The following is a 13,450-nucleotide window of genomic DNA, read 5'->3' as shown; positions in this document are numbered from 1 at the left end:
ACTAAGCTGTTTTATCTTATATGCTTTATCCTTATTAAAGTATCTACTAAAATATGATATTAAATCTCCAGAAGAATTAATAACAACTCTTGCACTATAATTTATATCTGCTCCCGGCGACAAAAACCGCATTGAATGCATTAAATCACATTTCTCAGAAGCAAATGTACGTGCCGGAAATAGTGGCCCATTTGTGCGTATACACAAACCATCTCCTATTTCTTTGTTATGTAAATCCTCATATGTACTTATCCCTACTCTACAGCATATTCTACATAAAGCAACTATTCCAATAATTATAATAAGTTCTTTTCTTATAAGCATATCTTTATTATTAAAAGTAGAAAATATTTAAATATTCTTAAAATAAATCTGTAAATAAAAATAATTTCTTGATAATGAAGAAGTTTACTTTTTTATAAAAATATATTATTTATTGGTTATTCATAGACTAATAAATGTCAATAAATATATTTATAGCAATATTGCCATCTAATTAGACAATATAACAGACAAATGACAGTTAGTACATTGACAGGATCATAAACAACAAATGGAATTATTGCATATTTGGGTACTTAATAAATGTCTGGATTTAGTTATAATAGACAATGATTATATTTATAAAGAGGGCAGTGTATATAATTGGATTTGTATGATATTCTGTGCTGCCTGTTGTAGTATAGACTAATATTTTATTTTGATGTATTTCTGTATTTTATGATGGTATAAGACTGGGCTTCTTATATGAAAATGTTTTATTAATTTTTATATGGACACAGTCGTAGTTGTGTTTGAAAGACCTTCTTCAGTATCGTTAAAAAGTCTGTCTGAGCAAGCTAGAACACTCTTATTTCCCCTCCGGATATTTCCTGTGCAGATGGAAAATGGAAGAATTATAAAGAGATGGGCACTTACCAAATCAGATAAAGAGTATGCATTCGTTGAAAAGGAAGAAAGATGCGAAGTATTAAAGAGTTTTGTTGAACAGCTCAGAACAAGTGCGTGTATAGTTCTGGTGGATATGCAAAGTGACCTGCAGAAGAAGTGGTACTTCTGTATTAATACACAGGAGAGTGCTCTGGCAGTGTATATGAATAGTATAGAGCTGGACAGGTATAAAGTAGAGAATACTATTTCTGGTGTTATAGAGGCATCTAATATATTTTTTAAAAGAATTACTATTTCGCTTATAGGAATACGTATACGAAATAAAAGTGGAAAAAAAGAAAGCATTGATATTCCAATAGGTGTGGATAAGATTGAATATCCAATACCAACAGAAATGACAATGATACAGCACCAGCCCACAGGAATTCTTATACACTCCCGGCCTGCTGCATTAGGAAGTGGACTCCTTATGAAGATTCTTTCAAAGAATGAACTGTTCTTCTCTGCGTATAAACCAGGAGTATTCCTTAAACTGCATTTAGTACAAGACAGACCAGTTGCAGATATTTTTAGACTGCCTGAAGCAATTACACTCTTAGATTCATCCTTACCTTTTATGAAGAAGTACCACTTGCAGGAATATTTACAGTATGTAATAAAGAAGTACGGAGAAGATATCCGCGCGCTTTCAACTATTTTCTCGGAAAAGCCAGAAAAAAGAGATTTAGAGTCTGCGCTAAGTGAAGAAATAAAAAGAATCCGCGTTATACAGCTTGACAGAAGAAATAGACTTCTGCAAGGAGTGAATGACCTTCTAAGCACACTATGTTTTAAAGAAAGCGATCCAAGGCATATTATTCTTGCAACTCTAAGTGTTATATATAACGAAATAGTTAAAAGACAGAAAATAGAAGGCGTAGATGGTCCCATGTACATTCACTTACCACCAAGTAAAATAGCACCGCCTTCTTCCCTGCACAGCCTTTTAAAAGAAATAGAAATGTAATTTATTCTATTCTGTTTAATAATATTAATATTTGGAATTCATGCAATAAAATTATCTGTTAATTTCATAGAATTCCGTTATATTTAATCCAGTAGTATTCTGGTCAGTTGTACAGAAATACTGGTTTATACAACCGATGATAATTTTTTTATGAAAATAATTTCAGTGGCAAGTGGAAAAGGCGGCGTGGGCAAGTCAACCATTGCATATCTCTTGGCAACACATGCAAGTAAAACAAAAAAAACACTTCTTCTAGATTTTGATATATGTGGGCCAAGTGTAGGTGTTCTTATGGGGCACACAACAGAAAAGGTTCTTATGCAAGAGAAGGGATTTAAGCCAATAGAAAAGACTCCTACACTCTTTTATCTAACAATTGCTGCAATGATACCAGCTAATTCTGCTGTTGTATGGAGAGCACCAAAAAAAATATCTTTATTAAAAATGTTCTTAGAGAGTGCATCATTAGAAGAATATGACTATTTAATTATAGACATGCCACCAGGTGTAACAGATGAACATGATTTTTTATGTGAACAAGTACCAGATGCAAATATACTTATTGTAACAACCTCACAGAATCTAGCACTGGATGAAGCAGCAGACTCTATAAAAATGTTCCAAAATAGAAATATGTATATTTTAGGTCTTATAGAGAATATGAGGCTACTTAAGTGCCCTAACTGCCATAATTGCACTGCAATATTTTCTAAACGAGGCGGAGAAATGCTGTGTGATGATTTAAACATTAGATATATAGGGCATGTTGACTACATACCAGAAATAGAAACAAATGATGTTATGAGTATATCAGAGATATTTTCTTCTGTTTTGTCTTATGTACAGTAGAATAAACAAGAATATTTAACGAACTCTTTGTTTTTAGCACAAAATATCTGAAATTTAATTTGGTTAGTTTCTATCCTATAGTAACATAGAATAAGAATGGAAGTTGTATCTTAGATATACAATATCGGCATGAAATGTGATAAGCAGATGTTTAAATCTATATAAATATAAGAATAATAAAAAATTAAAATAAGTATAACTAATGTACAGGAGCAAACCAATTCAATACACAATTAAATATAAAAATGAATGGCATTTTTAGTACTAGAAAACAGTTCAAATTTATAAATTTATTATAGGTATAGTACCAGGCCAAGTAAAAACATGTGCTAAGTCTATATTTATTAATTATTTATACCCAAAGTATAATAAGGCGATGTATGCAGTGTATCTATAATGAATTCTTAACAGAAATTCTGGTTTATGCAGTAATTAGATTGCTTACCAGATTTACATTAAATACTCTGAGAGTATGAATACGAACCATTTTGAATTTACACTGCTTCCCATTATAATAAGACAATTGAAGATAGAGTACATTTGTTTTTATGGATATTCGGGTTATAACTGATTTAACAGAAAACTTCTATTATGTAGAGAGGTGGAACAGCCAAATGTTCATAGCATTTAATAGGTCTGTGGTGTCAAATGATACAATGTTCTTAATCTCATCCCGCACACTGTTTATACTATTCACGAGTTCTTTTCTGTGGGAGAATTCCATCTGCCAAATAACTCGTGTTAATTTCTTAACAATACTGTGTGAGTTCTCTGCGTAATTCATGGCCCTATTATATACCAAGCGGCTGTACAGATAAAAATATATTTTGTGTGACATAGTTGCGGTTATGTCATTCTTTAGTATAGAAAAAGTGGTTTTTTCTTTTGACAAAAGTGCAGGCGGCAGTTTTCGAATGACTCTTGGTGCAAGGGTCACTTGTTTTACTTTCTGCTGCTTTGAAATAGCCGATATCATCTGTTCTATTTCAAAAAGTAGGTTTATAACATATGCATACAAAATCTCATTGTTTTTTGCATTGGTATCCTTACACGAACTGTTCTCCTCATAGTTTCTAAGCACAATATAATTCTCCAGACTAAATACCTTATTTCTCTCTGAAAGCACTTCTACATTCCGTGTGAAATGGTTTAAGTTGTATACGTACGCATATATAACAGACAAAAGAAGAATGTACACAGAAATACTGTCAAGTGCCCAACTAAATGCCTGTGTAAAAGAATTCCACGACATATCTGAAAATACCCAGGCATGTATCATAGTGCACACAAAAATACTAGTCATTCTGTCCGTCTTTATCTTTCCAACGATGTGACGAATAAGCCCGTATTTACTCTGAGATAAATCAATCTTTACAATGTCTCTGTATACAAGGCCTGAAATAAGAACTGACTGGATAAAAATACTTCCAACAAGTTTCTGTGCACAGGAAATATTTATACCCCCAGCATTCCCCATATACACTCCCATTAGTCCGCATGTAATTATAAACTGGCAAAGAAATATTCCAATGTGATTTATCTGATTCTTTGTCCATAGCCGAATTAGCATATAGTGAAAATACGTAAACATGCTTATAAATAACAGAAGGCTGCAATTTACATCAATTATGTTAATGGGTTTCTTCACAATTATCCATAAAAAATGAACCAGTCCATCGGTTCTCCACATATGAACAACTGATGAAATATATCCTAGAGCCAGAATTATTCCTCCTGTCACGCAATTACTCAGTTTTTTACTACTCTCATACGTCTTCCTCATAGCTAAAATTGGTTTAAAGATTTTTTTATAAACTTCTCTATTTACATATGAATACTACCGCAACCAAGGCATGTACACACTGTAACCATAGACTAGCGCATACCACAAAAATATCTGAAGGCAGTGATAATCACAGGCACACTCTCTGCCCTAAATGCACAAACATTGCAGATGAATATGCACTATCACAGCGTAAGTTACCTGGTGACCTTCTTTTATTTAAGCAAGAAGCCTTCTCTCATTTAGTTTTTAATGCAGGATACTTTAAAATGAAAAATACGTTATTCATAAGATTAGTTATATTTCTTATAAACACACTTGACAGAATTCACAACACTCCTTCTGTGGCAGAAATATTCAAAGCAATTATTCCCCAAATACTAGAATTAGCAATTGTTTCAGTATTTTTACACAGGGTTTTAAACTACAGGAAAATACTTCACATTACAACAGTATTCTCCACTCTTTCCATCCTCAAAATATTTCTGTGCCTCTCTAATCTGCCAATATCCAATACATATTACCAAATGTGTAATATTTTAATAGTTCTAATGACATCCAAAGCATTTTCTACATATCTCATTTGGAGTAATAGGACCATTCTAACAATAATTGTTATTGCAAGGGTGTTTGCTTTTTCTCTTTTTTACACAGAAATACAAATTTAATTTCTGTTTCAAAATTTTTATGGATGACTCAACTCTTATAGAAACATCCGCAGTGGTGCTTTTTGTGTTTACTCTTCTGTTCTCATACGCGTATAAAGTTATTATTCCATATATGAAAGGGTATACTTATATAAAGTGCTTAACTGGTGGGTTTATAATAGGGATTATACTCATAGAAGTACTACCAGATATATATAAGACAGAGAGTAAGATACCAATCATTGCAACTGGTCTCTCATTCTTCCTTTTATTTGCAATAAGTAAGTTATACATAGAACGGGTAGATGCGGTAGAGCAGGATTCCATACCAGACGGAGCAAGCAAGCAAGAAGCACTTGTGTTTATTTTAGCATTAAGTTTGCACTCGTTCATGGAGGGACTGGGGGTTTCAAGCAAGAAGGGATCTCAGCTAGTTTTGTACATTATAAGTATATTAGTGCATAAATGGCTAGAGGCAATTGTATTGGGTGCTTCTGTTCTTACCTCTAAACTTTCCAGTTCTGTGTGTTTTACTTTAATATTAATATACTCCTCACTCACATCGATTGGTTCACTTATAGGAAGATCAGTATCCACGGACAGCACCAATAGCACACTTACACTAATACTGAATGGTGTGGCTGCAGGGAGCTTTTTCTATATTGGATTTGTAGAGATGGTTGGAAACGAATTTGAAACATCATCAGGAAAATTAACTCGTAGAAAGACATTCAAGAAGATCCTTTCAATGTTCATTGGTTTCTCTTTCATCACATCAGTAATACTTGGCGCGCATGCAATCGAGGGGCACGGTAGTTAAATAAAAGAAAAAATTTATTCTCACATGGAAAGTGGTGGACCAACGTATATGGCATTAACTATATTTGCTGTGTCATTCATTCCTAGCTTATCGCCGTATGCTCTTCTTTCATCTAAAAGACTTAAGAATATGTATGATAAGGCTAGTATAGTCTCGGCAGGGCTTCTTTTAGCTATTTTATTCATTGACTTTATGCCGCATTTAGTTGAAGGGGGCTGCGGCCATTCGCACGGACACGAGCATTCACACGCAATTAGTAATGTACCGGTGAAACCCCAGACATCTGGTCATAGCACAGCACATGAAGCAGTGAGTGGTGCAGCCGCATTAAACAATGTGATGCACGACCATTCACATGGGCATAGTCGCTCACATGAGCACACCGGCCAGACAGAGCACAGTCATTCATATGAGCACACTGACCAGACAGAGCACAGTCACTCACACGAGCACGGATCAGCTCAGTCAAGAATAGGACTCATTCTTGCAGGACTGACTCTAGTGGGTCTGATCATTATTGACCAGAAGGTAATAAAGCATTCACATTGTGACAATGAGAAGAGCATGGAAAAAATCAAGGCAGATGAATCAACTACACATGAGCATGGGCATGGTCACTCACACGGCCACAGTCATTCACATGGGCACAGCCATGCAGTAGAAGTAAACAGATTTGTGGATGAAGATTCTCATGCGAATAAGCTCGCTTCAAAGAAATCATCAGAAATCAAAGGATGTTGTACAGAAGGATTAAAATATAAAACCACGATAAAACAGGCACTTATATTTATATTCATTTTCTCTATTCACTCAATATTTGAAGGATTTGCATTTACTTCTGGGCAGGCAGGGCAGTCTACACTGTTCATAGGCCTTGCAGTGCACAAAGTGCTTGAGTCAGTTACTGTGGGAGTTGCTTTGTTTTCTTCTCAATTTAAGAAACCCGTGGTTGTTGGCCTATTATTAGTCTACTCCTCACTTACCCCAATTGGAATGCTTTCTGCATACTTTATCTCAAACATTTTCAGTGGTGGGCTCATAAAGAGTATATTTACAGGCATCTCCTTTGGTAGTTTGTCATTTATTGTGCTGGTAGAAATGCTGCCACCAATTGTTCACTCTCTAACCAATGGAATGAAAATATTCTACCTTTTATGTGGATATTTAGTAGGGGCAGGACTTATTTGTCTGGCACATTCCCATTAGAATTTCTGGCTATATCAAGTATGTACACAAATTTTCGGGTTATATTTGAATATATGAAATAATTCAAAATAGAAAGTGTGCGAATATTATTATTTAGAGGAGACATTTGCCTTTACATAAATAAATAAACTTGATATTTTAGACATTCGGGTTATATCGGGTTATTTTAAATTCATAAATATTACGAGCATAGTAAGCATAAAGGGTCTGCTTGGAGTGTGTGTAAGTAAAAGGAAGGTATTCCATCACCAGAGTATATAAGAAAATTACCATCTGGTACTTTATGAATAATTCTAACAACAATATTTGCCATAATAAATGATGTAATTGGTGTATTTGGCTCTATTTCCAAGTACTTTTCAATGGATTTAACGTATTCACTGTCTATTATTTCATTTCCTACTGTATTATACGTGTTATTATATATTTTAGCAGTTTCTGTGTATTCGTCTGTACACCACACAGAATTATCACTTAATACTCCCCTTAGAATATTCATAATAACCAATGGTTTTGTTTCTTCTGTTATCTCTTGAGGCGTATTATTCCTTATACTGCATAAAGGTACTGGTGTATTCGGGTTGGGAAATAACCATTTAATACAGTAAATACACGGTTTATCTATTACTCCTTTACTAAAAAAACAGTGTCCTTTAAACCTTTCTGTTCCTGTGTCTATGTACATTTTCTTAGGATTGAATGATTCCTGTACTACGTAATAATAAAAATTAACTCTACTCTCATACGTGTCAAGTGCTGATATGTACAAGTCACAGTGTAATACATCCTGTGGTATACTTATAGGGTTATTTATATCTATAATATACGTATGTATAATGCCTTTATACTTCTTATTTAAAAGTCTTTCCTTTGTTGCACATACTTTATACTTTCCTATGTCACTCTCTGTGTACAGTTGGTTTGCTGTATTACATAATTCTACTGTGTCAATATCAATAAGAAAAATATGACTAAGACTAACCCCACTCTTTTCTGTTAAACTGTTTATAATGGCTGTCCCCAGCCCTCCCAATCCTATAAGACATAATTTCATTTATTTACTTTACAGGAAATTCTGCAAATGTTTTATTTTTAATAAAACCAATGTACGGGAAGTATGTTGCTTTTAAAATGAACTTTCCCCTGCTCAGTGGCTTATTTGCATCATTTGACCGTCCCATGCACTCATTAATTAATACACAATCATTCTTCTTTTTTGCCAATGTACTCCATACGATTTGTTCTACTTCTACATTATTAACGTGTGTTTTATGCACGAGGTATACGAAGACCTCCTTTACATTATAATTAACTGTACTGGTTATGTCCACATTTGGTGTGAATTTTATGTACGCAGGTTCTGCAACATGAAGTGTGGGTGTACACTGTGGTGTATCTCTGTTTAATATAAATGTACTAATAAATATAGCCATGACTAAAACCCCTGTGTATGATGAAATAAGAGAAATAACCTTTCCTAGTCTTTTTGCTGAGGTATTCATCCCGTTGTAATAAAATATTCAAAATTAATTATAAGAAATACTTTACATAAAATTATAAATAATAGCTTATTACAGATACAATATTATATAATAGTATATAATAATATATAGTAGTATATGTATAAATAATAAACCATTGTGTAATAAATTTAGGTTATACTCAATACTTAGTGGTAATTGGTTAGTATATTATATATATAATAATTATATATCATTATTTTAAAAGCAATTATTAGTATATTCTGTACTAGTCCATATTTTATTACTCATTATGTATTTAATACTGGCTTATTTTACATTATTTATTACTCATTATGTATTTAATACTGGCTTATTTTACATTATTTATTACTCATTATGTATTTAATACTGTTAATTATTACACAGTGTATATTATATCCTATGACTTTATACTGGCTTATAATGTAAGGCATAAATAATATTTTATTATAATTCGGGTTATTCGGGCTATGGGTGGGTGTGCATGTTCGAGACTGATTTACTAATGTGTGAGCACATGCAGTGATCATGATAAGATAAACGGCCTATATAAGGATAAGTATATCAAATTCAGACTAGTAGGACATAATTAAACAAATCATATAACTATAGGACAGTTCAGTACATGGTCTAGTACTATTATGACTATGTGTACATCCTTATACTATAATGATCATAATAAAGGACATATCACTATCTGTATTTAGACTGTATTATCTGGGCGGTGGTGGCGTGACTCCTTGTGAGTACGTCAATATTATTATAATGAATTACGACTAGCTCACAGAATATAAATAATTTATATAACCCGATGTAACCCGAATTTATTATAATAAAGCACTAATTCCCGGTTGAACCAAATCCACCACTGGATCTATCAGTTGTGCTTACTTCAGTTACAAGGATTGGCTGCTCTGTGAATATTTTTATAATAACCATCTGAGCAATTCTGTCTCCTTTTAAGTACTTAAATGGCTCATTACCACTGTTATATAAAAGTACTGCTAATTCCCCTCTATAATCAGAGTCAATCACTCCTGCCATTGACATAATCCCATACTTAAAGGAAAGACTTGACCTAGAACATATCTGGCCATAATACCCCTCAGGTATTTCTATTGAGCAGCCAAGATCTATTTTTTGTCTAGTGCCTGGTTCTATCACTCCATCTTTCATTGCGTATAAGTCGTACCCTGCACTAGCACTTGTGGCTATCCTTGGGCAGGCCGCATTATCATTTAACAGTTTTACTTTGAATTCTTTCCTTTCCTTTGTCATTAAAAGAATAAAAAAGTAAAGAATGCATTTATTCTCTGGACTTATTGCACAATGCATTATATATTTTAGAAGTATAAAAATCCCAGATATATTTATGACTAATTCTGAGTAAGCATAAATATATAACACATTATGTAATAAGTACACCCATCATAACCAATCATCTTGATTGATTTTCGCAATAACCCGACATAACCCGAAATAAAATTCATAAAAAAATAAACCAGCAAAAATAAAAAAATTCAAAAATCCTCAAAATTCTCTAAAATTTATTCCCAACGGTTAATGAATACCTAAAATTCCCTTCAATTTTATCACAGTTAACCAATCTTCCTTGGTTAAAGCATCTTTAAAACTCTCCTTTAAAAAATCTATTGATTCTCGTGTAAGCCTACTTATAATCTGATCAGTTTCAAATAACTTCCTACCAACAATTATTGGCTGCTGGTTACCCGTCACCTCAACTTTAATTGACGCCTTGCTCCCCACACGTATTTTATCATTCTTTGGATTTGTTTTTGTATCTTCCAGGATACTTGTGACCTGCCCGATCCTTGTAATTTCCCCATCTCTTACCACAGCCAGGGGTGTCCCTATACGAAGTATTCCCTGTTGTACTTTTACTCCCAGCACGAGAGGTGACCGCTTTGTAAATATACACCCTGGTACGATTGTTAGTATACATGGGAATATGACTTTATCTTTCAACTGTTCTTCTGCTAATGCCCATTGTTCTTCCATGTGCTTCTTGTACTTTTCCGTTAAATGGTAGATTATTTCAGCAGTTAAGAATTTCACTTTCATTTCCTTACCAAGAGCCTGCATCTCCTGTGATGGGGCCACATCAAAGCACAGCATAACAGAATATTCTGGATGCCTCTCAGAAATTGTAGATACTTTTATGACATCTTTCTTTGAAATATTCCCCACACCAACTGTCCTTATGGGAATATTTGCCTTCTTTAAGATGGAAATTAATGCTTCAAGTGCTCCAAGCGTGCTTGCCTGTGCGTGTATGCCATCCTCACCGACCACATCAAAAATTGTTCCTGATGTGGTTTGTTTATCCCCAGATATAAATGCTTGAATTGTCTCTCTGATTTGTTCGTCTGCTTCTTCTATGATTCTGTCTGTATCTGAGTCATTCTTTACAACGACTACTTTACTCCCTGCAAGTACTCCTTCTAATTTATGTGCTGATATTCTCACACCAATTGCTGCTTTTACTGATTTATTCTCTCTGTACTTTGACTTAACCCGAGTCTCTTTCATTGGGTTCGGTGTTAGCAAGTGCCTGATCACCGTTTGTACTGCCCCATTCTGTGTGCACACTACGATTTTATCACCCACGTGAACTGTCCCATTTGATAGTATTACATCTATCGTGGCACCTTTCCCTTCTTCTGCTCTTGATTCAAGTACCATGCACTCAACAGCCTCTTCAAACTTAACCCTTTTTAATAAGTTCTTCTCTACTAAGTCTAATAACACCGATAGCATATCTGAAATACCTTCACCCGTTACAGCTGATGTAGGCACTATGTTCACATACGCTTTCGGGTTAGGGTTCTTTATGAATAATGCAGAATTAAGTCCAGTATTAGCCAACTCCAACACAATCTTCTCGTACCTGTCCTTAAATTCTAATTTAGCTGCTTTACTCTGTGACTTAATCGAAAATGGCGTATCTGATGATTTCCAGCCATTAATCCTGTCTATCTTGTTCAGTGCAATAATAAATGGAGTCTTCCTGCTTCTGAGTAGTTCTATGCTCTCCTTGGTTTGTAATTCTAGCCCATGCATTATATCAATTACCAGCACAACGATATTACACATTGAAGATCCCCTTGACCGTAAATTAGAGAATGCTTCATGCCCTGGTGTATCTATGACTAAGAGTCCTGGTAATTTTTCTGATGTAATATTGTACTTCTTCATTAGTTCTTTTATTGGTATGTATGTTGCCCCTATTTGCTGTGTTATACCACCTGCTTCTGCTAATTGTACGTCTGTTTCTCTGATTTTATCTAGAATTTTAGTCTTACCCGTATCTGCATGTCCTAGGATACAGCAAATGGGACTTCTGTAATCTGTCTCCATTTCCTTCTCTGTTTCTATTTTTACTTCTTTCTTTACCTTTTGGACTGGTCTTTGCATTGTTAGTCTTTCTAATTTACTTGCTAGAACCTTCTGCTGTTCCAGTGCATGATCATATTCTGTGCTTACTTCTTCCTGTACATCCTGTGATAATTCTTCTGATACTTCTTCTTGTACTTCTTCTGTGTACTCATTGTTCATTTCTGTGTACATGTCGTACATATCTTCTATATCTTCATATCCTTTCTTTCCTCCTTTCTTTTTTGCCATTATTTCTTTCTTGTTTTAAATTTATTTATACTACATAGGATTTAAAATAATAAAATTATTACACAATGTCCATAAAAAACTGAAAATATCCAGGATTATTTACACAATGTGTAATTAATTTATGCATAAAATTATTCACTCACTTTATTTATACAGAATAATGTGCTCTACGTGTATTTTCTATATGTATAGTGTTAATTATGAACATCGCAGTGAATTACCTTAAATTTACTCGTAACTACAGTAATATCAGCACGTACCACTAAATATAAAATATAAAATATTTCTTTTTACTATATGTGTAATATATCCCGCACGTATACTGAAATATATTACACAATTACTCATTAATAATTTATATATTACTCAGAGGATAATAAGTCTTCTATAGATGGAAGAGGTTTCTTAGAACCTATTGAATTCCGTTTATTTTCAATAATTCCGACCTGATCCAATTTATCTTCATGCATTTTTACGCCCTTTTCCGTTACGTCTGCTATATTACTCGGTATATTTATAGTGCCCTGTACAGTGAATGGGTGCGACCCAGGCCTGATTAAGTCCGATTCATTTATGGGACAGTTCTTCTTCTTTACTTGTTTAATGTGCCGTATGTAATTCTTATCATTACAACAGGAACCGAGTGCTTTCCCGAACTGTTTCAGGGTCCTTTTGATTGCGTCAGTCACTGCCGATTTATATGCCTGTTTTATTGCCTTTCCCTTCCCGTTCACTCTCTCAGCCACTCCGAATCCGATGTCTTCCCTGAATATTCCACTGACGAGTGTAATTCGTACGTGTGCTTTAGCAGCGACTGTCGATCTTCCATCGTGTGTATCTTCTGTGCTAACCGTATTGACATCTATTATATGTGATGACCAACCATCGTATCCGAATATTCTATTTGCCATTTGTATTGCTGTCCATCCTTCAATGTATGGTTCTTCAGAATATCCCGTGTTCCTAAACGAGATGTATTCTGGTCCTAGGGGTCTTTCTAATTCTTTCTTAATATTAATATTATTACTCATTGTGTCATAAAAAATAAATTAATATTGTATATACAGCACATTGAATCAAAAGTATTGTACGGTATAATAA

The 13,450-nt window shown here is 34.0% G+C and overlaps 12 protein-coding genes across 12 annotated transcripts; 5 read left to right on the top strand and 7 right to left on the bottom strand.

Moving 5' to 3' along the window:
* Nucleotides 1-324, bottom strand: NEPG_01417 (uncharacterized protein; the record flags this gene model as incomplete). Its single annotated transcript, XM_013203791.1, has 1 exon — nt 1-324. A coding segment is annotated over one exon (324 nt), but the record flags the coding sequence as incomplete, so codon positions are not given.
* Nucleotides 325-772: 448 nt separating this feature from the next.
* On the top strand, nt 773-1,897 carry NEPG_01416 (uncharacterized protein; the record flags this gene model as incomplete). Its single annotated transcript, XM_013203790.1, has 1 exon — nt 773-1,897. The coding sequence occupies one exon, from the start codon at nt 773-775 to the stop codon at nt 1,895-1,897; it is 1,125 nt and encodes a 374-aa protein (XP_013059244.1).
* Nucleotides 1,898-2,047: 150 nt separating this feature from the next.
* NEPG_01415 (uncharacterized protein) lies at nt 2,048-2,888 on the top strand (the record flags this gene model as incomplete). Its single annotated transcript, XM_013203789.1, has 1 exon — nt 2,048-2,888. The coding sequence occupies one exon, from the start codon at nt 2,048-2,050 to the stop codon at nt 2,744-2,746; it is 699 nt and encodes a 232-aa protein (XP_013059243.1). The 3' UTR covers nt 2,747-2,888.
* A 359-nt stretch (nt 2,889-3,247) lies between these two features.
* On the bottom strand, nt 3,248-4,529 carry NEPG_01414 (uncharacterized protein; the record flags this gene model as incomplete). Its single annotated transcript, XM_013203788.1, has 1 exon — nt 3,248-4,529. The coding sequence occupies one exon, from the start codon at nt 4,527-4,529 to the stop codon at nt 3,336-3,338; it is 1,194 nt and encodes a 397-aa protein (XP_013059242.1). The 3' UTR covers nt 3,248-3,335.
* Nucleotides 4,530-4,576: 47 nt separating this feature from the next.
* Nucleotides 4,577-5,197, top strand: NEPG_01413 (uncharacterized protein; the record flags this gene model as incomplete). The annotated part of the gene is made up of 1 exon (XM_013203787.1): nt 4,577-5,197. One exon carries the CDS (start codon nt 4,577-4,579, stop codon nt 5,195-5,197), a length of 621 nt encoding a protein of 206 aa, XP_013059241.1.
* Nucleotides 5,198-5,216: 19 nt separating this feature from the next.
* On the top strand, nt 5,217-5,996 carry NEPG_01412 (uncharacterized protein; the record flags this gene model as incomplete). The annotated part of the gene is made up of 1 exon (XM_013203786.1): nt 5,217-5,996. The coding sequence occupies one exon, from the start codon at nt 5,217-5,219 to the stop codon at nt 5,994-5,996; it is 780 nt and encodes a 259-aa protein (XP_013059240.1).
* A 24-nt stretch (nt 5,997-6,020) lies between these two features.
* Nucleotides 6,021-7,213, top strand: NEPG_01411 (uncharacterized protein; the record flags this gene model as incomplete). The annotated part of the gene is made up of 1 exon (XM_013203785.1): nt 6,021-7,213. One exon carries the CDS (start codon nt 6,021-6,023, stop codon nt 7,200-7,202), a length of 1,182 nt encoding a protein of 393 aa, XP_013059239.1. The 3' UTR covers nt 7,203-7,213.
* NEPG_01410 (uncharacterized protein) lies at nt 6,738-8,256 on the bottom strand (the record flags this gene model as incomplete). Its single annotated transcript, XM_013203784.1, has 1 exon — nt 6,738-8,256. The coding sequence occupies one exon, from the start codon at nt 8,254-8,256 to the stop codon at nt 7,384-7,386; it is 873 nt and encodes a 290-aa protein (XP_013059238.1). The 3' UTR covers nt 6,738-7,383.
* A 4-nt stretch (nt 8,257-8,260) lies between these two features.
* Nucleotides 8,261-8,704, bottom strand: NEPG_01409 (uncharacterized protein; the record flags this gene model as incomplete). The annotated part of the gene is made up of 1 exon (XM_013203783.1): nt 8,261-8,704. The coding sequence occupies one exon, from the start codon at nt 8,702-8,704 to the stop codon at nt 8,261-8,263; it is 444 nt and encodes a 147-aa protein (XP_013059237.1).
* Nucleotides 8,705-9,542: 838 nt separating this feature from the next.
* Nucleotides 9,543-9,982, bottom strand: NEPG_01408 (deoxyuridine 5'-triphosphate nucleotidohydrolase; the record flags this gene model as incomplete). The annotated part of the gene is made up of 1 exon (XM_013203782.1): nt 9,543-9,982. The coding sequence occupies one exon, from the start codon at nt 9,980-9,982 to the stop codon at nt 9,545-9,547; it is 438 nt and encodes a 145-aa protein (XP_013059236.1). The 3' UTR covers nt 9,543-9,544.
* Nucleotides 9,983-10,244: 262 nt separating this feature from the next.
* Nucleotides 10,245-12,349, bottom strand: NEPG_01407 (eukaryotic translation initiation factor 5B; the record flags this gene model as incomplete). The annotated part of the gene is made up of 1 exon (XM_013203781.1): nt 10,245-12,349. One exon carries the CDS (start codon nt 12,347-12,349, stop codon nt 10,265-10,267), a length of 2,085 nt encoding a protein of 694 aa, XP_013059235.1. The 3' UTR covers nt 10,245-10,264.
* Nucleotides 12,350-12,711: 362 nt separating this feature from the next.
* On the bottom strand, nt 12,712-13,380 carry NEPG_01406 (uncharacterized protein; the record flags this gene model as incomplete). Its single annotated transcript, XM_013203780.1, has 1 exon — nt 12,712-13,380. The coding sequence occupies one exon, from the start codon at nt 13,378-13,380 to the stop codon at nt 12,712-12,714; it is 669 nt and encodes a 222-aa protein (XP_013059234.1).
* Between the last annotated feature and the right edge of the window lie 70 nt (nt 13,381-13,450).

The sequence above is a fragment of the Nematocida parisii genome (assembly GCF_000250985.1).
Source record: "Nematocida parisii ERTm1 unplaced genomic scaffold supercont1.3, whole genome shotgun sequence".
Lineage (NCBI taxonomy): Eukaryota > Fungi > Microsporidia > Nematocida > Nematocida parisii.
The sequence above is the reverse complement of the archived record's forward strand: the minus strand, read 5'-3'. Positions and strand labels throughout refer to the sequence as shown.